Below are 21,246 nucleotides of genomic sequence, written 5' to 3'. Positions count from 1 at the left end.
CTGACTGAGCCACCCAAGCATCCCCCCAACAAAAAAATTTTTCTTCTTAAAAACAGGATGCAGGACCAAAAAAAAATGAAAATAAGCTTAGCTAATAATACATATAAAATTGTCCTCATTTCAGTATGGAACATCAGGCACTAATTTATTCTTTGTAAATTTCCTCTAACCCAAACCACTGACCATTGAAATACCACCTTTCCCACTATTGTCCCCCAACTATAAATTATTTTTTATTTTTTTATTTTTTAAGATTTATTTATTTATTTGAGAGAGCAAGAATGAGAGAGAGTACATGAGAGGGGGGAGGGTCAGAGGGAGAAGCAGGCTCCTCGCTGAGCAGGGAGCCCGATGCGGGACTCGACCCCGGGACTCCAGGATCATGACCTGAGCCGAAGGCAGTTGCTTAACCAACTGAGCCACCCAGGCGCCCAGTATAAATTATTATTTATCTCTGAAGAAAACTTTATGAGAGCTATTCTTCTTTATTCTTATAAAACTCTTTGAAAGATAGATATTAAAATGTTACAGGAAATCTCATAAACCTGGAGCTTTCAAACCAATGAGTTGATTATCAATAATTGTTTGCACAGACTCTATTTTCTGTGGGCAATGGAGAATCAAAAAAGCATGGTCCCTGTCACCAAATAGCTTGCAGTCTGATTAGGAAGAAGCAAGCTATATAAACCCACCTGAAAATAAACTCTAGCACAGAAGACAGCAAATGGTAAGAGCCTTGGATTGTATAAGTATTACAGTTCAGGGGTGCCTGAGTGCCTCAGTCCTTTAAGCATCCAACTCTTGATTTTGGCTCAGATCATGATCTCAGGGTCCTGAGATTGAGCCCAACTCCATGCTCAGCAAGGAGTCTGCTTAAGATTCTCTCTCTCTCTCTCCCTCTGCCCCTCCCCTACCCCGTGCTTGTACTTGCTCTCTCTCTCAAATAAATAAATAAATCTTTCTTAAAATTTGACAGTTGAGTGCAAGTGGGATCCCTTCCAACCAGGATATCCTGGAAGGCTTTGACTGAATATGTGAAATTTTTTTTTTAAAGATTTTTATTTATTTGAGAGAGAGAGAATGAGAGAGAGCACATGAGAGGGGGGAGGGTCAGCGGGAGAAGCAGACTCCCCGCCGAGCAGGGAGCCCGATGTGGGACTCGATCCAGGGACTCCAGGATCATGACCTGAGCCGAAGGCAGTCGCTTAACCAACTGAGCTACCCAGGCGCCCTGAATAGGTGAAATTTGATCTGGGTTTTAAGTGAGAAAACTGAGAATAGGCATTAATAAAAGCACCAAAGGTGCACCTGGCAGGCTAGCTGGTAGAGCGTGTGACCCTTGATCTTGTGGTTGTGAGTTTGAGCCCCACGCTGGGTGTGGCGATTACCTAAAAATAAAATCTTAAAAATTAAAAAATAAATAAAAGCACTAAAAATCAAAAAGCGTTGGAGCCAAGAAAGAAGACATTTTTAAGAAAAAAGGGTAAGCATTGTGTGAAATACTGAGAGAAATAATTGAATCATAACACAAATGTCATCACAAGAAAGAAAAATTTTAAATATTATTTTAAAGATGGTACCAACACGAATTTTTTATTTGATTTTCTTTCGTTTACATTCTGTTAATTTTTTCCAAAAAAGTAGCAAATATAAATACAAAATATTGATCATGACTTTCTCCAAATTCCATACACGAATAGCTCAGCTTTTTACTGCTTCCCCGCACAACTTCATTTGCTAGACTTTCGCCAGCTTAAAAAAAAAAAAACCAGATCTCATATACTGCAGAAGAATCTCCATATATTGCTGTTTGAAGTTCAGAGTTTTAGGCTCTTGGTTTGTATTTATTTAATATTATTTATTTATTTATTTGAGAGAGAGAGCATGAGCAGGGGGGAGGAGCAGAGGGAGAGGGAGAAGCAAGATCCCTGCTGAGCATGGAGCCCGATGCGGGGCTCGATCCCAGGACCCTGAGATCATGACCTGAGCCAAAGGCAGACACTTAACTGACTGAGCCACCCAGGTGCCCCATATTTATTTACTTAAAAAATATTTTATTTATTTATTTATGAGAGAGAGAGAGAGAGGAGCAGAGGGAGGGGGACAAGCAGACTCCATGGGTCTTGATTCTACGACCCTGAGATCATGACCTGAGCCAAAACCAAGAGTGGGACATTCAACTGACTGAGCCACCCAGGCACCTCCTGGTTTATATTTAGAGTCATGATTTTAACATCTAACATTTATTAAGTGGGTATTGTGTCAGGTATCGTACTAAGGACTCTACATGCGATTTTAGTTAATGCTATCTGTCATAATAGATAAGCCCCAGAACCTCAGTGTCTTAACAAAATAGAAGTTTATTTCTCACTCATGGAACATCCAAAATGATGATTCCTCACAGGCACAAAGCTCTCCTCCAAGACGTGATTCGAGGACCCAAGTTTCCTTCCATGTTGTGGTTCTGCCATCTTTAACAAGTGGCTTCCATGAGAAACCTGCAGAAGCGGAAAGAGCGAGGAGGATCACAGTGGGAGATAGGGGACTCCATCCCAGGACCCTGGGATCATGACCTGAGCTGAAGGCAGATACTTAACCGACTAAGCCACCCAGGCGTCCCTGAACATATGATCTTGACAAACTAATAACTTATGTCATCTTTTCTAAACATTACCTTCCTAAAATATGTGGCTTAAGGTAGTTAAATCCAAGCGTTAATATGTGTTTCTCATAAGTTTGTTCCCCCCGCCCCCACCCCCGTTTCTATTTTTGGTTCTTTTGGTCCTGAAGAGGGAGCACAACAGAGTAAGCCTGCCACCGTGTGGCATGGACCCAAACCTAGAGTCTGTTAAATGTCTTCTTCCCTTTTACTTTGCTTCTAGTTTATTTACTAACCAACCTAGATGTGATGCTGTCTGATAAGAAATTCACACCAAATTTAAATTATATAGGTTTTTAAAAAAATTTCAAGATGCATTCCTTCATCCAATTCTAAAATTATTGCAATATTTCCAAACCTGTTACGGGGTGACCAACTTTTAAGATGTGGCCCAGGTACATTCGCCGGAGGATTACTTCAGTGCTTCACAAACAAGGGAACAAACTCAGCAATTAGTAGGATTTATCTCAGTCCACTCAAAAGTTAATCAGTGAGCCAGATGAGAAGGCAGATTTCCCAATTGTGCAATAGGAAAATAAGGGCTATTCAAATATGAATAAAACAGCCATATGAAAATGGAGAGTCAGAATTTATATAGGGTTCAACATTTCCTAGAGTTTTAACATTACATAAGCTTACTATGTTATAACATGCCAGGCAGATATTTCCTGGTCCTTCCCTGGATTTAGCAAAACAGGAATAACATCTAAAATTGTTTAAAAGACAATAGATCTAGCAGGTAGCTAAATGGAAATCTGGTATTTCTGCTTATTCTAACACTTGGTTACAAATGATGCAATTTTTAAATGTCTCTCCTTTTCTTCAGTCCTAGTATTTTTTTTTCCTACCACTGCAAACTCTGAAATACCCATTTCACATATAACTAGGGAAAGCAATTAAAAGGAATAAAAGTTTTTTTTTAATGTTTGAGAATAAATTAAAAGCCCTTAGAATCCTTTTTTTCTTTCTTTTTTCTGCTTCCCTTTTTTGGATGGAAGGTTCATGAGGATAAGCTCATACACTGGTGTGTAAATGTATCATTCCCATCTAATGAGTTCATTGAGATGGGAACATTCATTTACTCCTTTGACTATGTCAGTATCTCTCTAGGGGAAAAAGGAGGTGCCAGTGGAAATCCAAGCTCCTTTACACTTCAGATTTCTCCTCACCTCTTCACCTCCCCCAGCCTCCTCATCTTTCCCAAGCATGGGTATATACCAAGGTGAAGAACACCACTTCGGCTGTATTTTTTAGAGGCCAAAAGTATACACATAATCATTCTATATTGTGTAAATATCTATTCTTTGGGGGAGTTCTCTGCCTTCCCTCTAGAGCAGCCATCGATCTCCTTCTTATCACTACAGCCAGGTAAAATTGGTGTAGGGGACGCTGGAAATTTCTCCCACAGATGACCTAAATCAGCTTAGAGATTGAGGCATATATTCTAGTTCTTGTCATTTTTCTCTTTGGCCTAAATGTTCCAGATCGGCCCTTATCAATGAAGTGATAAATGTGGGCTTAGGAACAAGGCCACTCAGGTTGGTTGGTTTGTTTAGAGACAGAGAAACAGCACACGCAGTTGGAGGGGCAGAGGGAGAGGGAGAAGCAGACTCCGTGCTGAGCAGGGAGCCAGATGCGGGACTCGATCCCAGGACACTGGGATCATGACCTGAGCCAAAGGCAGTCACTTAACCGACTGAGCCACCCAGGTGCCCCCACCTTAGTTTTGCTTAAAGAGTTCACCATGTAGTCTAATTTAATCTAGCTCAGCAGGATTCTATAGTGGGATTTGAAGCTTTCTTGAAATTAAATGTGTTGTTTAGCTCACCATTGTTGACATTCCCTATTCATACTCCTTTGTGTGAAAAATAAATGTACAGTTTCTATAAGAAAATGTTCACGTTTTAAAAAACAAACCACTCTTTTCTCTATGAATCTCTTTGCGGTATGTGCTAGGTATTGCCAGAAACTATCAGTCAAATTACAATTCACAAAGAATACTGTCTCAGTGATGTTGTAAAATATGCCAAAGCTTTAATATCCAAAGTTTAGAATCTAAATAGTATTTGGTATTGTGTAGTAAATTTCATCTGTGTGGCCAGATTTCACAAATCTGGCAATATAAGTTTACCCTTAAAAACTACTCTTCATGAACATTACTCAGCCATAAAAGAAAATGAGATCTTACCATTTAAGACAACATGGATGGATCTAGAGAATATTTCCCTAAGTGAAATACATAAGACAGAGAAAGATAAATACCATATGATTTTACTTATACGTAGAATTTAAGAGACAAAATAAATGAACAAAGAAAAAGCAGATTCTTAAATTCAGAGAACAAACTTAGAGGTAGTTGCCAGAGGGGAGATTGGTGGAGGGATGGGTAAAGTAGATAAAAAGGATTAAAAGGTACAAACTTTTAAAAATAAGTATGTCATGGAGATGAAAAGTACAGCATGAAGAATATAACCAATAACATTGTAATAATGTTATATGGCGACTACACTATTCATGGTGAGCAACGAGTTGTGTACAGAAGTGTCAGATCACTATGTTATACACCTTAAACTAATATAACATTGTATGTCAATTATACTTAAAAAAAAAGAAAAGAGAACCTATTCTCCATGAATTATACTGCTTGTCTGTGAGAAAAACAAATGACAACTGCTGTTTCTATTTCTCCATAATCTAATCAGAGAGGTCCTCAAATTTATAAAGGATATTTATCCAAAACCTACAGAAATATTATACTTATTGACAACTTTAGAAGCATTACCACTAAAGACAGCGTGGATTTTTTTTTTTTAATGGCCACATATTCTTTGGTCACCCTCCCATTGAGAGATGGAGTCTATGTGTCCCCCTTTGGAATCTAAGTGGGCTTAAAATTTGCTTGTAACCAATAAAATGCAGCAGGAGTGGCCCTTTGAGGCTGGGTCAGAAAAGTTGATGCAGGGACGCCTGGGTGGCTCAGTTGGTTAAGCGACTGCCTTAGGCTCAGGTCATGATCTCAGGGTCCTGGGATCGAGCCCCGCATCGGGCTCCCTGCTCAGCGGGAAGCCTGCTTCTCCCTCTCCCACTCCCCCTGCTTGTGTTCCCTTTTTTGTTGTCTCTCTCTCTCTGTCCATTAAATAAATAAGTAAGTAAGTAAATAGAAAAGTTGATGCAACTTCCCACTGGTTTACTGCAACACTTGCTCTTAGAGCAAATAGAGTAACGCAATGTGATATATAAAAGCATCCAAACTCATAACTATGTGTCAATATGTGAATTCGTGTACAATAAAGGTGATATTTCTTTCTTTCTTTCTTTTTTTTTTTAGAGGGAGGGAGAGGGGACGGGCAGAGAGAGAGGGAGAGAATCCTCAGTGCAGAGCCTGACACGGGGCTCAATCTCACAACCCCAAGATCATGACCAGAGCCAAAATCAAGAGTCAGATGCTTAACTGAATGAGCCACCCAGGCGCCCCAATAAAGGTGATATTTCAAGTTAGCCAAGAAAAAAGATAGCTTATTCAACAAATAGTATTCAATTCATCTAAGCTATTGGTTTTCTTGGCATAAGACTGCCCATAATATCTTCCTTGTCAGTTTTTTTTTTTGGTCTAAAATTGATAGTGATGTCCCTTTTTTATTCTTCATGATTTTCTTTTCTTCTTAATCAGCCTTATCAGCAGTTAATTGATTTTATTAATCTTTTCAAAGAATCTTTTGTCTGTATCCATTTCCTCCATTTTTTCTATTGATTTTATTCTTAGTTTGATTATTTTATTTCTTATTTTGCATTTAGTTTGCTTTTCTTTTTTTCTCTCAGGTAATTGATTTTACATCTTTCTTCTTTTGTAATATAAGCATTTAAGTGTATAAATTTCCCAGTGGTTTTGCTGTAACTCACAAATTTTGGTATGTTGTATTTTCACTTTTATTCAGCTCAAAATAATTTCTAATTTCTATTGCAATTTCTTCTTTGACTTTTGGGCTATTTAGAAGTAGGTTATTCAATTTCCAAAAATTTGGGGGTTTTCCAGGTATCTTTCCAGTATTTATTCCTACCTTAATTCCACTTTGGTCACACAAAAGAATATATTGTGTGATTTCAATTCTTTTGTAATTATTGAGACTTGTAGCCCACCCTGTGATCTATGTTGGTGAATGTTCTGTGCTCCTTCATCTCTTCCCAGTGTACTCATGGCACACAATGATCTAATAGCATTCTGTCCCAAGATGGCAAATAGGATCTAGGTAGAAGCAGGCTGGCAGGCTCCATGCTGGGAAACAGACTCTATGTTACCTTGAAGGAGGCAGACTTCAGTAACTCAGAAAATAGAACATGAACCCTCTGGTTGTTACCACATGTCCTCTACTTCGGGGTCTCCTACAGCCATTCTCCCTGGTTCCATGGAAACTCAGAGAGATTCAGAGAACAAAAAAAGAGCTGTTGGCAGTGGGGCAGAGATATAATAGATGCAATGAACAAAATGGAAGGACTGAAAGATAATGTTGAAGAAATCTCCCAGAAAGTAGAGTGAAAAGGTAAAGGTGTGAGAAGGGAAAGAAATATATATATATATTTTTTAAAGATTTTATTTATTTATTTATTTACTTACTTACCTACTTATTTAGAGGGAGAGAGGGGCGCCTGGGTGGCTCAGTCAGCTGGGCATCTGTCTTCAGCTCGGATCATGATCCCAAGGTTCTGGGATGGAGCTCCACAGTGGGCTCCCTGCTCAGTGGAGAACCTGCTTCTCTCTCTCCCTCTGCCTCTTCCCCTGCTTGTGCTCTCCAGCTCTCTCTCTCTGTCAAATGAATAATAATATAAAATCTTAAAAAAAAAAAAAGAGAGAGAGAGAGGGAGAGAGATTGGTGGGGAGGGGCAGAGGCAGAGGGAGAGAGAGAGAATCTCAAGCAGACTCCCTACTGAGCGTGGAGCCCGATGCAGGGCTCAAGCTCACAACCCTGAGATCATGGCCTGAGCCAAAATGAAGAGTCGGACACTTAACTGACTGAGCCACCCAGGCACCCCAGAAACTAATTTTTTTAAATTAAAGAATAAGTCAAAGTTCAGCAACCAAATAATAGGAATTCCAAAAAGAAGGAACATAAAAATTGGAGGGGAAATTTCAAGATGTCCCAAAATTGAAAGTAACTTACTTCTAGCAGTAAGAGGCAGAGGAAAGGGCCTGCTAAGTTTCTAGCATAATGGATGAAAATAGGCTCATACCAAGTAAAAAGGTTTTAAAACCTTTTGGTTTAAAAACCTTTTTAACATCTCTTTCATACAAAACAAAACAAAACAAAATTAAAAATTATAATAAAAGGAAAGAATAAAAAAGTAAGAAAGGGGAAAAAATTAAAAGCACACAAACTTTCACAACATGACAATTTAGTTGAAATTTCGAATTCTTGGAACACAGTGAAGAGTGAAGAGTTTATAAGCTTCCAGAGAGAATACAAGTCATAAACGATGGATCAAGAGCCAATCTGGTTTTAGAGTCTCAACAGCAGCAGTGGAAGCCACAACACAACGAAGCAATGCCTTCTAAGTCCCGCAGGGAAGTGATTTCCATCCTAGAATCTCATATCCAGACAACTATTAATAAATCGTTAGAGTTAAAAAAAAAAAAAGACATTTTCAGAGATTCAAGGTCTAAAAACTTACCTCCCACGCATCTGAGAGGCTACTGAAGGTGTGTTCCACCAAAACAACCAAGCGAACCAAGAAAGGGGACAATCTGGGACATAAAAGCAGAAGATCCAACATGGGACAGATGTTAAGGGAATCTCAAAGAAGATGTGCATATGATATAGAGAACAACTAGTTCAAGTTGAAGTAGTATGACTTAAGACATAGACACAATAGAGACTGTTATCACCAAACTATCTGCAGTCATTATATTCTCTTTACCTGGAAGAAAAAATTCTCAGGCAAGCCTGGCTCGAATTCTTATCTGTATTTGGCAGGCCTTGATCATGTGGTAATGAGTTTTCTCCTCTCCTCTCCATGCCCTACAGACAGGACCACCTGACCATACTCCCCTCACCCCAAGAAGTATTCAGATTTGCTCATTCCTGAGAGCTGAAAGTGGGCTTTGTTTTTGTTTTTTTTTTAAAGATGTTATTTATTTATTTGTCAGAGAGAGAGCACAAGCAGGGGAAGCAGCAGGCAGATGGAGAAGCAGGCTCTCCACTGAGCAGGGAGCCCGATGCAGGACTTGATCCCAGACCCCTGGGATCATGACCTGAGCTGAAAGCAGACGCTTAACTGACTGAGCCACCCAGGTGCCCCTGAAAGTGGGCTTTGACGTAGAATATACAGAGTGGTCCATTCCTACTGACCATGTTCCCACTGGATAGCCAGTACTGGGCCCGCTGGAAAGGCCTGCCGGCTGCCCCAACTATGGGAAGCCCTATGCTTCCTAAGACGCTTTCATGGCCTTGCACACTGACTGCCCCAGGACGGACTCTTGTAAAACTCCCAAGGAAGCCAAATTCAGATGATGACCCAGAGACGCTCTGCAGTTTATCTTCATCTAATAATGGCAATGTTCCTTCTCAGTAAGATTTGTGCTTGCTTCTCAGTGTTTGTATTGATCACTTTTTACATGTATTTATCTAAAAAATAGTTGACAAAGTGATAGAAAATTGAGAATAAAAAAGAAAAAAAAAACTAGGCTGGGGCAAATTACTTAATCTTTTGTAGCCTCAGTTTCTATATCTATAAAAGGGGACCAAAAAAGTCTTACCTCCCAAAGCTGTTGAGAGGAGTAACGAAACAAACGTAGACATGGTGTATGATACAGATTAGGGGCTCAATCGATGACTGCTATGTCTTTAAAATCTCAATAAGATAATTCCCTTAGTGTGGGAGTATGTGTGTGAGTGTGACTGTTGTAGCATGTGTTTGTATATATATGAAGTGTGGTAAGGGTAAAGCAGGGACAAACCACACCGGCTAGGGTCATGGCAGATTCCGGAGAAGGTAACTTTTGAGTTCTTACAGAGAAAATGTGGAGTGTGACAAGTCGTAGGAGGCCCAGAGGCCTGTGAGCTGTAGCGGAATCAGACATTTGGTAAACTGGAATATGGCTCTTATATATGCTTTTCATATTTTACTACAGAAAATTTCAAAGGTATGCAAAATGGAGAGACTAATATAATACACCCCTGTCTACCTGGCTTTGACAACTATCAATTCAGGGCCAATCTTGTTATATTATATCCCAAGCTACTACTTCTCCATTGCTAGATTATTTATAAGCAAATCTCAGAATCATGTAATTTCATCTATGAATATTTTAGCATTATGCTTCTTATATTTTCTTGTGGCCTTCTCATTATTTAATAAAATCTTAAAAAAAACCAAAACGGTAAGTGCATCTGATTTAGTATATATACTAATGTGGAAAGATCTCATAAACGTTCAATGTGATAAGCTACAGACATCACAATTACGTTTAAAAGACGCAAACAAAAAACAAACAGTAAAATAGATGTGTGTGCTTCAAAACATATAAGTATATATAGAAAGATCACTGCACAAATGTGCATCAAACTACTAATCCTGATAACCTCAGAGGAGGGGAGTAGTGATTTAAAGGGTGAACTCAGGGCACCTGGGTGGCTCAGTCGATTAAGCATCTGACTCTTGATTTTGGCTCAGGTCATAAGGCCACGGTGATGAGATTGAGCCCTGTCTTGGGCTCTATGCTCAGCTCAGAGTCTGCTTGAGATTCTTTCTCTCCCTCTCCCTCTGCCCTTCCCCCGCTCACTCTCACTCTTCCTCTCTAAAATAAATAAATAAAATCTTTTTTTTAAAAAAGAGTGAACTTAAGGGGTGGCTCAGTCAGTGAAGCATCTGACTCTTTTTTTTTTAAAGATTTTATTTATTTATCTGACAGATAGACAGCGAGAGAGGAAACACAAGCAGGAGGAGTGGGAGAGGGAGAAGCAGGCTTCCCGCTGAGCAGGGAGCCCGATGCAGGGCTCGATCCCATGACCCTGGGATCATGACCTGAGCCGAAGGCAGACGCTTAACGACTGAGCCACCCAGGCGCCCCAGCATCTGACTCTTGATTCAGGCTCAGGTCATGATCTCAGGGTTGTGAGATCGAGCCCCACGGTGGGCTCTACTTTGGGCATGGAGCCTGCTTGGGATTCTCTCTCTGCCCATCCTCTCTCTCTCTCCTTCCCTCTCAAAAAAAAAAAAAAAAAAAAGAGTGAACCTAAGAATTTTGTCCTGTAGGCATTTACATTGTTTCACACTCAAATGAGAGACAATATATTCATCATTACTTATGTAATTTTGTTTATAAAAAGAAGAGAATCGAGGCACTGAATGAAGCACTTTGCTCGTTGCTGCCCAGAGTGACAGGAACTCATCTGGGAAACGTAAAGAAGTCTCAAGTGCAGATTTGAGTTTCTAGCTATGAAGTGACCTTCCAACTTCCTTCCTAATCAAGTTTTTTTTTTTTTTTTTCCACTGCCAACTAAAAATACACTACCCAGTTCAGGAGCCCTGGCTGACTGAATAGCAGCGGCTGCCAAGGCCCTACTTTGCATATTGAAACAACCTTGGAGGATAAACAGCAGCAGCTTGCGTCCCGGCTCCTGTGGAGGCACGGCGGGAGCTCCTCACCCTTGCCTCCGCATCATCGTCCCCGCACATTTTCAGGAGACAGTCTCTGGCCACTGTTGGCTTTTCCCCCTTAGCGTCCGGAAACCTCCTGCAAATGCTGTTAAGAGCGTTAGTCGGTAGTCAAAGCTTCGGTGCAGGGCTAACATTCTTCAGCTCTTTTTCGGCTCGCTGTTTCAGAAAGCACATCATCCACTGCTAGTTCCTTGTCCTCTTGTGTTTTTTGGTTTGTTCTGTTTTGTTTTTGAGAGAGAAAGAAAGAGATCCTATTTCTGTTTGGAGGAGACAGAGCAAAGAGAGGCAGGCAAGGAAATCCGCCTCCCCCCCACCCCCCGACTTTTCCAGGTTCCTCATTTGGTTATAAGGAGGTGGTGATAAAACAAAACAGAACAAAAAACCAAAACAAAACAAAAAAGGAGATGGTGTTACCAATAAAATGGAAACTAGAAATAGAAAAGTTCCGGAAAATGAGCTGTGCTGTAAATGTAAAACACAAGGCACTCAAAGTGGTAATAATTCTAAATACAATTTATAATGCAAAATAAAGACAGTTTAAGAGTCTGCAATATATTCTGTATCTAATTCTGATACACAATGTCCTAGTCTTCACATACAAGAATGATGCTGACTGCTGCCATTCATATGGCATGCAGATGCATTTTGAAGAGTTCCTTAAAAAAATCATGTGATCGGGGAGCCTGGGTGGCTCAGTCGGTTAAGCGTCTGCCTGTGGCTCGGGTCATGATCTCAGGGTCCTGGGATGGATCCCCTGCAGCAGGCTCCTTGCTCAGCAGGGGGACTGCTTCTCCCTCTCCCTCTGCTTCTCCCCCTGCTTGTGCTCGCTCTCTTTCTTCTCAAGGAAATGAATAAAATCTTTGAAAAAAAATTAAAAGTCATGTGATAGACTGTACAAAGCTATGCTTACAGCTGGTCAATAAAAATTGTCCTATAAGATATTGTCCTATAAGATATTCGAGCTGAACTAAACTTTACAGTACCTACTCCAACCTTTCTTCTCAAGTCAGTGGTTTCTTCAGCTCCTGTCCACCTCTCCCCTGTCCCCAGGGCTCACACAGAAGGAACCAGGATCAGAGTGATAGCAACACTGCCCCCTTGGCTCCCAGACCCCAGACACACATTATCCTTGGCCTCTGTGTCCTTACCCTCTGTCCATCCCAATCCTCCTGCAAATCAAATCCTGGCAGGATCCCCATGGATTCATCAGCTGGACAGGACTGAGTCTCAGCTTGATCTGATTGTCCTGCCCCACAGATTAGACAGACAAGCCCTCCTCCAGACAGTTCTTTAATGCTTGGAAACTGCTCTGGGGTAATGACAAAGATTCTTTGCTCGGCTAAACTTTAGTCAGGCTCCTGAACCTTCTTCTAGGCTCATCTGTGCACTTCCTCATAAAATCCTGTTTTAGCAAGAACCCTGCTATGTGTTAACCAGAATGCCCTGCCCTTAATATCTAATCACCTCAATATCTGATCGAATTCCTCAGCCCCTACCTTCCCCCAGGTGACATCTGGTCACCTGGCCTGCCTTCAGCAAGAATCCTGTTAGAGGTCAGTTTAGCCAGAATCTCCCCTGACCCCTGATGTTCTCTCTCAGTACTTTTCTATCTGCTGACCCCCACCCTGCCGATCCTTGGCTATAAGTCCCACTTGCCCAGGCTGGCTGCAAAACGACCCCGAAGTACTAAGCAACAGTAACAACACAACACAGTGGTGTGTGTACATAACACACTCTGTGTTTTCCTAACCACTCCCTCCTGTTAAAATATCCTGGCCTAAGAAAAGCAACGACAATTACAACAGGATGTTTGCTCTCTATAAAGCACTTTCTAGGTGAGTAGCAGACACGCTAAAAGAGGAAGAGATGAATAAATTCCAGCAAGATCTTGAGCAAATTATTTACTTGAGCAAATTATTTACAAATAAAAAAAGAGGCTGTGGCTCAGGTCATGATCTCAGGGTCCTGGGATGGAGCCCCTGTGGCAGGCTCCTTGCTCAGCAGGGAGCCTGCTTCTCCCTCTCCCTCTGCTGTTCCCCCTGCTTGTGCTCGCTCTCTTTCTTCTCAAGGAAATGAATAAAATCTTTAAAAGTGGTTTCTTTTTTTATTTGTAAAACGGGAGAGTCATAACTCCCATCTCGGTTCTTGGCGTTTTATTTTTTTATTTTTTTTAAAGATTTTATTTATTTATTTGACAGAGAGAGAGACACAGCGAGAGAAGGAACACAAGCAGGGGGAGTGGGAGAGGGAGAAGCAGGCTTCCCGCAGAGCAAGGAGCCCAACGCGGGGCTCAATCCCAGGACCCCGGGGTCATTATCTGAGCCGAAGGCAGACGCTTAACCGACTGAGCCACCCAGGCACCCGATTCTTGGCGTTTTGATGAAATAATGCATGGGAAAGCAAAAAGCACCCCACAAATGTGACTGGTTCCAAGAGCCAAATCACTGCAGCTGCAGATGCCAATTAGAGAGCTGCAGAGTCAACGGCTTCTGATTGGCCATAATTTTTAAAAAATTATGTTTTCTGGAGGTATCATTGTTTGCTGGGAAAAACATGATGACATGGCCGAAAAAAAAATTAAGCAGTAAGTTTAACTGCGCAGTTCCACCACAGTGACACAACTATTAAATTTTTACCGTTTACCTTCAACATAGCTACTATTTTTTAGAGGGTTTTAATCATACTTCGGCAGTTTTTAAAAGTCTGTAGGGTCCAAGCAAACAAAAGAATCTCCAGGCTCCAGAAGAAAAAATAACCAAAAACCAAAAAACCATCAAGGCATGTGTTCTGAGTTGCTAAGAAACGGGGTTGGTGCGAGGCCTCGCCGGGCTGGGGACATCTGCGCGGCCCGTCCGCTGCGGGAGCCCAGCTCGGGCCGCGCGTGGCCGAGGGAGGGGCTGTGGAGCCCGCCCCGCCCCGACCACCTGGGGAAGGAAGCGGAAAAGGGGAACCGGCAGCAGCCCCTGCAGTTCCTTCTCTTCTCGCTCTTGGGACGCTACCGCCGCGCGGAAAGCAGCTGCGGGCGAGCGGACTGCCACAGAGGAGGAGCTTTCGGCCGCAGCCTAGTAACACCGAGGTAACTTTACTTGCCCTCTTCCCCGCCCGCGTGAGGAATGAACGCCGCCTGTCTTATTTTCTTCCAGGGGCAACCGCAATATTCCCACCCCCCCCCCCGCCACCCCGGGGGAGAGATGTCCCAGCCACGTGTCCCCTAGGTCGGGAACAGGGCTTGGTTTTAGAAATTGGGCATTTCTAAATGAAAAAAAAAAAGTGAGTCGTGCTCTATAGGCAATTTACCTTGATAAGGCAATGGAGGAAACCACTTGGCTGTGACTGGTAAATGTGTCCCCAGGCAACCGTATTTGAAATACCACTGTTTGCAGGACGCAGTGCTGGTCCTGAGGGGAGCTCCAGAGGCAGCCAACTGTCCTCTTCACTTGGTGCACTGAACTGGAGCTAGCTTCCACTTCGGGATTTAGGCTTATAGGAAGAAAATAGAGGCGGGAAGCCACAGACTAGCCAGAACTGAAGACATCTTTCGGTCATTCCTACTGAACTGGGTTATATCTAACTGGAACTTCCTTTTGCCTCTTTGCTTTAACTACCAAGGAAGGTGAGCCCGCGTTGGGTGTCTTCCAGGAAGCCCTACGCTCTTCTCTGATGCAGCCCCCTTCCCCCCCCAGATAGATCAGCTCGGGGTGACTCATTTGCCCTACTTCCTGGCCCTTTCAGAGCGCAGGCCTGTGTTTGAAACCTGACATGGTAAAGACACTTCCTGCTTTTGGAGGAGAGGCTCTTCTTCGATGTGCCTGCGTGGATTTGTGTTCCTCCCGAAAAGAATGGCTGATGTGTGCACCTGGCCTTTCTCCCCTAGGGATTAGCAGGAGCCACCATGGGTTCTGTGAATTCCCGAGGTCACAAGGCAGAAGCCCAGGTGGTGATGATTGGCCTCGACTCAGCTGGGAAGACCACACTCCTGTACAAACTGAAGGGCTACCAGCTGGTGGAGACCCTGCCCACTGTTGGTTTCAACGTGGAGCCTCTCAGAGTCCCTGGGCATGTGTCTCTGACCATCTGGGATGTGGGGGGGCAGACCCAGCTGAGGGCCAACTGGAAGGACTACCTGGAAGGCACGGATGTCCTCGTGTATGTGCTGGATAGCACAGATGAAGCTCGCTTGCCCGAGGCGGTGGCTGAGCTCGTGGAAGTCCTTAATGATCCACACATGGCCCACGTCCCTTTCTTGGTGCTGGCCAACAAGCAGGAGGCGCCCGATGCTCTGCCGCTGCTCGGGATCAGAGACAGGCTGGGCCTGGAGAGATTCCAGGACCGCAGCTGGGATCTCCGGGCCTGCAGTGCCCTCACCGGCGCTGGGCTGCCCGAGGCCCTGCAGAGCTTGAGAAGGCTCCTGAAATCCCGCTGCCACTGTGTCTCCAGGTGAGCGCAGGTGCAGCGGGGGAGTGGGGAGAGCAAGAAGACTGGATCCAGGCAGAGCAGCGTGCCTTTGCCCATATGAACTGAAAGAAGCAGCTAGTCCTTGAGAATCTGAAACTCAGTTTGTCAAATAAGACGTCCTTCCGTGCTTGGACAGGATATTTTCTTCTTGGGGCTTATTGTCACGAGGGTTTATGCTGAAAACCAACTATTCTTTGAATAATAATACTGTAAGGGAAAAAAAATGCCTCAACATACTTCCTTTAATAACTCATTACCAAGGGTGAACTGAGCAATTGTAATAATAGAACAATGAATGGTTGCATTACAATTAAGACCTAAATTTACAGAGGGAAAGAGATTTCAAAATCAGATTAGAATATCATCTGGACATGGTTACGATCTTAGGAGTGATTTTTCCCTGGTGCCCCTGGGTATGTGCCACGATCACTGTGAGTGCAAGCTGCCAGGGCTAGCAGATAGGAGTAGGTGACTCTGGCCCCACGGAACCTTGGGTTTAGAAGTTCGCTCGGGCATTTGGCCCTGGGCAAGACGCTGGGAGTTAAAGCCTTCCAAAATTTATCCTTTTCTCTGACCCTGATGAACTCTTCTCCACCTTTTATCATCTTGTATTGGTCTTTCTCTAAAATGCTTCATTTTTATCTTTTTTTCTTTCCCTTTTCTCCATACAGCACATATCTTTCCTTAAAGATCAGATTAATCAAATATTTCATTCATTTATTCATTCATTTAATCAACAAATATGTAGAGCATTGAATTTGGGCAAACAGCACTGAGTTTTTAGTTTTGAGCCAGGCCCTTGAGATGGGAGGTGTGGATTTTGAAGATACATGTAACAAAAATGCTTCTTTCTCATTATTAACAGTAAAAAAGAAAACTGAACATAGCATCCTACAAGGGTTTTCAGGTGATCTTTACCTAGGAACCATGAAGCTCCTGAAATTATTTGCAGAATTATTTGCAAAACGTTATGCTTTGAGCCTTTTTTGGGGGGGCGGGGGAAGAAGATCCATAACTTTTATCAGACTTTCAAAGGCTTTTGTAACTCCCAGAAGTTAAGAATCACTGATCTGGTCTTACCTATCATCCAACGGAGGAATACTTTTTATAATCTGAGCTTTTTAATGGCAAGCAGCTCGTACTTGACACCTGCTCTCATGTTAAACAGCTCTACATGTTAGTTATTCCTACTCTGGACTAAAACCTTCCTCCTTATGGATGGTGGTTCTCCCCTCTCTGGAGTGACACAGTATAAATGGGCCCTCAACACTCTTCCAACATCTGAGATCCACTAGGTCCCTCTACCCAAATTCTTCCTTCTAACATCAGGTTAGGCATGCTCCATTCTTTCCACTACTTGTCAGTAGATAGGTTTTCCTGTGTCAGGCACAGGAAAGTACAAAGATGCAAAGACAGATTGGACAAGGCCTCAGGCCTCATGGAGCTCTGCTTGGGGAAGCAGTAGGACAAAACTCCCATAAAAAAAGCAGATAGAGGCTCAATTCAGCAACTGTTTATTGAGCACTTACTGGGGTCAAGTTCTGTGCTGGGTGCTTTCCATAGTTATCTCAAATTCTCTCAATTCTGCAAAGTAGGTATCATTCTCATGTTGCATAATTAGAAACTGAGGCTGGGGGAGGTTCTGACTTGCTTGAGGCACAGAACTATTAAGTGACATATAGCAGAAGGAGACTGCTTGGAAGTATGAGGGGGAGTGAAGGAAGGACAAGTAAGCTGGCGTGGGGTGAGGGGTGGATGAGGGGGCTGTATTATAATAGGAAACAAAACTGGGAAGAACTTTAAGTCCAAGCTGGGGAAAATTTGGACTTTTGCTATCTGGATTTGGCTCAGGGAAGTGAAATCAGTGGACTTAACATTTAGGAGGATAATTTAGTGGCTGTGTAGGGTGGAATAAAAAGAAGGGGGACACTGGAGTCGGGCAGGCAGGGAGACCAGCTAGCCGCCCTTTGCGGTAACAGAGGAGAGAGGAGGAAGAAAGAGGAGAAATTGAAAGCCATTTTTGAGGGAAAAAGCTGAGAGAAGAACAAGTTGAAGATGGCGTTAAGATTTTGAGTGTATGTGACAGGAGCGATTGAAATGACCTGAGAAGGTGGACACAGGAGGAACAAGTTGGGATGGGGCCAGAACTGGTGGGTTCTGGTCTTGAAGTGCTGGGTATGGATGTTTGGGACGGGGCCAGAACTGGTGGGTTCTGGTCTTGAAGTGCTGGGTAAGAATGTTTGGGATGGGGCCAGAACTGGTGGGTTCTGGTCTTGAAGTGCTGGGTATGGATGTGTTGATAGCTTCTTTCAGATCGTTCTATTACCTGCAGTCCCCAAAATACCGAGTACCCTGCTGGATGCATCAGCTGGTTCCCACACACACAGGCTCCTTTCCCCCCTGATGTGTCAGTTTTTATCATGAGCTCATCTTTGGCAGGATTTGTTTTTCCTGTGTGACCCCCATGTGCCCTGTGTTGTGACAATGTTTCTACACAGAGTGGTTTCACATTAGTGTTGACTAGGCTCCTGGAGGTTTCAACTGTTTTAGATCAAACATTATGTTAGTTTTTCTGCTTGGGGCTCATGGCCTCACAGGTGGCATCGATTTGGGTTCTGTGCCCATTCATGGCACAGGCCCTAGGGATTCAATTTCTGACAGGTGACTTTTTTTTTTTTGCACCCATGTTCCAAAGAGACCATTTACTTCTTCATACTTTCCTGAGCTAGTGAATACCATTTCCCAATCCCCTTTTTAAGGAAGGGGCATCTCTTTGATGCTCTTGCTTTTCTGTTGAGCTCAAATCAAAATTTTCTCTCTTCCAAGCAAGCCTAAGGCCATACCTCCTGTTCCCATACAGGTGTTATAACCTTAGCCCAGTCCCTAGAGCCTAACCTTGGCTTCTCTAGTATCTCCGTGGGCTCCAGGCTCCCAGCTTACACTTACCTGCTTTGACTGGTTTTGCTCTTCATTTCTGTCACTTGAGGATGTCCCTTCTTTTGTTTAAGGACAGCATGTATTAAAATGCAATTTTTTGGTGATACTTTACCCAACATTTCCATCCCTCTGTAATAGGCAAGGGTCCATCTGCTATGAACTGTCTTTCTGAATGTCCTGAACTGTTTTGATATGTGGCAGGGAGATCTGTACTTAGGAGGATGGCTTGGGTAGCTGACTTGGGGTGGAGAGAGGGTCCTAAAGCAGGGAGGCAGGGTAGAAGGTGACCGGGATGTCTTTTGACTGACATGCCCGCTCTTGCCACCCCTGGGGCAAACAGACATCCTGTCACCGCAGAAGCCATCATGCTGTGGGCATCTGTTTCCTTTCTCTTGACAATTGTCCGTCTCTTTTCTAACATCAGGACGCCTCTGTCTCTCATTCTTTCTGTCTCAAATAAATAAATAAAATCTAAAAAAATAAAAAATAAAAATAAAAAAAAGGGACGCCTGGGTGGCTCAGTCGGTTAAGCGACTGCCTTCGGCTCAGGTCATGGTCCTGGAGTCCCAGGATCGAGTCCCGCATCGGGCTCCCTGCTCGGCGGGGAGTCTGCTTCTCCCTCTGACCCTCCTCCCTCTCATGCTCTCTGTCTCTCATTCTTTCTGTCTCAAATAAATAAATAAAATCTAAAAAAATAAAAATAACATCAGGACGCACCAAGATCTTGTCCAGCTCTGAGAGTGTGCTCCTTGTTTGGACCAAACAGAGTGGACAGGGGGACCAGCAGGTAGTGTGTGACGACAGCCCCAAATCCTTGAAGGCAGATGTGCTCTTAATAGGCCCCAGGAGCTCTCCTCTCATCATCCCCGCCTTGGATAAGATTTGGGAAGAAGGGTAACAAAACAAAATATCCTAAGAACCATGCCCATTAGTGCTCAGTTGGTGTTGACCAGAACTCCCTGCTGGTCCCTGTTTGAAGGGATTGAATGCCAAATCAGTCACAGAATCACCCAGCAGGTGAGTTCTGGAATGGGAACTATACAACTCTCTGGACAGAAGGTGGGGTTGGAGAGCCTCAGAGTCCAAGGGCAGCCTGCCAGCCTTCTACCTCCCCAGCTTCTGAGATGTTTGCCTCGTGTGAGTATGGGAATGCCATGGGATGCAAGGCCCCCCAGCACCTTCCTGGGATTTCCCATGCCCTCTGTGCACGTGCTCCGGCTCTTCAAGCTTCCGTGTCAGCAGGCCGTCCTGTAGTTACACGAGTGATGCCAGCTGTAGCGGCAGGCCTCTGGGGTCACACAACCTTAGGCAAGCCTCCTGAACCCCTACTGTCTTTTAGGCTTAGGATATTTTCCCGTTGGAATCTTGCCCACGATTCTAAGGTTCTCAGATCCCACCTTGCAGGAAGCTCTGCCCGTATGCCTCAGCCCATGCTCATCCCCTCCCTGAACTCTCCTGGTGCTGGCCCACTTGTTAGTGCCTGAATTGGGGCTGTTCTACACCTGGGCACATAGTCTCTCCAAGAATGGTCTAAGTTCCTAGAGATCAGGGGATGCCTTACATCCTTTGATCCTCTTCAAAGCCTGTAACGATATTAGGTACTGAGAGCTGCTCATTGAATACCTGGGTGAATAATGAATAACTGTTTAAAGCTATTGAACTGGGTGCCATGGCGGGGAGTCCCCAGGTCCTCTGAACTGTCCAGAGTGAAATCCCCAAATGAGAACTCCAAGAGGCTCATTAGCTCAAGAGCCAAAATGGCAGCACGAACCTGTACTTCAGGCATCCTCTTTAGTAAAGACAACAGCAAAAAGTCATACATGCTCTTTGTGGAACATGTCATGCTCAGAACCACCTGACTTATAGTCTAAGTAGCAGAGGGAATGCTAAGTGGGGACCTAGTGAGGTATGGCAGGGGGCCGCTGGGGAGGCCAAGGCCCTGGAGGTAGGTGGCCAGTGAGAGCACACGCAGGGCCCAGAGTCAGGGCCTGGGAGGAGGGCCAGGTTGCTCTCCTTCCCAGGCAGGGGCCCCGCCTTGCTCACTCCAGGGCTCCCATCCTTCCTTCTGCTTCTACCCTAACACTGGTGGTGCTGGAGGGAGGCTAAGACTCCATCCTTTCTCAGAGTCTTCCCTGAAGACCACGGGGAAGCTAGCCTTGCCTGCCTGGAAGCAAAATGACAATAGGTCCAGGCTAGCCCTTGCAAGTGGGAATCACACTCCCTTTGCTGCTGGCAACTGAAGGGTAGGGCAGTCAGTATTCAGTAGGGTAACCTCAGCCCTTGCTTCCCCACCTGAGGCAGGCCAGGGCCCTCCAAGGCCATGCAAGGGGGAGGTAGGGGGGCAGATGGAAGGGTTTCCCTCCTGCTCTTCTGCTCAGAGAGATACATACACATATTCACACACACACACATATATACACACATATACACATTACAGAGCTACAAACAGGAAACCTTAGGAAAAAACAAATCGTGCTTTCTGGTTTATTTTTAAATGGTGCTCTCCTTACCTGAGAGGTACTTTGCCTGTTCCAATTCCCCCA

At 43.8% G+C, this 21,246-nt stretch overlaps 1 protein-coding gene across 2 annotated transcripts; it reads left to right on the top strand.

The window, feature by feature from the left end:
• Positions 1–14,230: 14,230 nt before the first annotated feature.
• On the top strand, positions 14,231–18,013 carry ARL11 (ARF like GTPase 11). 2 transcript variants are annotated; one of them, XM_031032073.2, is made up of 2 exons: positions 14,231–14,387; positions 15,044–18,013. In XM_031032073.2, exon 2 carries the CDS (start codon positions 15,204–15,206, stop codon positions 15,750–15,752), a length of 549 nt encoding a protein of 182 aa, XP_030887933.1. In that variant the 5' UTR covers positions 14,231–14,387; positions 15,044–15,203; the 3' UTR covers positions 15,753–18,013. The 2 variants fall into 2 exon arrangements, with proteins under 2 accessions (XP_030887933.1, XP_006737157.1); XM_006737094.3 differs by having other exon boundaries at positions 14,241–14,387; positions 15,186–18,013.
• Positions 18,014–21,246: the final 3,233 nt, after the last annotated feature.

The sequence above is a fragment of the Leptonychotes weddellii genome, chromosome 3 (assembly GCF_054177405.1).
Source record: "Leptonychotes weddellii isolate Sample4059 chromosome 3, ASM5417740v2, whole genome shotgun sequence".
In the NCBI taxonomy this organism is placed as follows: Eukaryota; Metazoa; Chordata; class Mammalia; order Carnivora; family Phocidae; genus Leptonychotes; species Leptonychotes weddellii.
The sequence above is the reverse complement of the archived record's forward strand: the minus strand, read 5'-3'. Positions and strand labels throughout refer to the sequence as shown.

Excerpts from the sequence above, each read along its gene's own strand:
- ARL11 (XM_031032073.2), top strand. The coding sequence starts at position 15,204 with ATGGGTTCTGTGAATTCCCGAGGTCACAAGGCAGAAGCCCAGGTGGTG.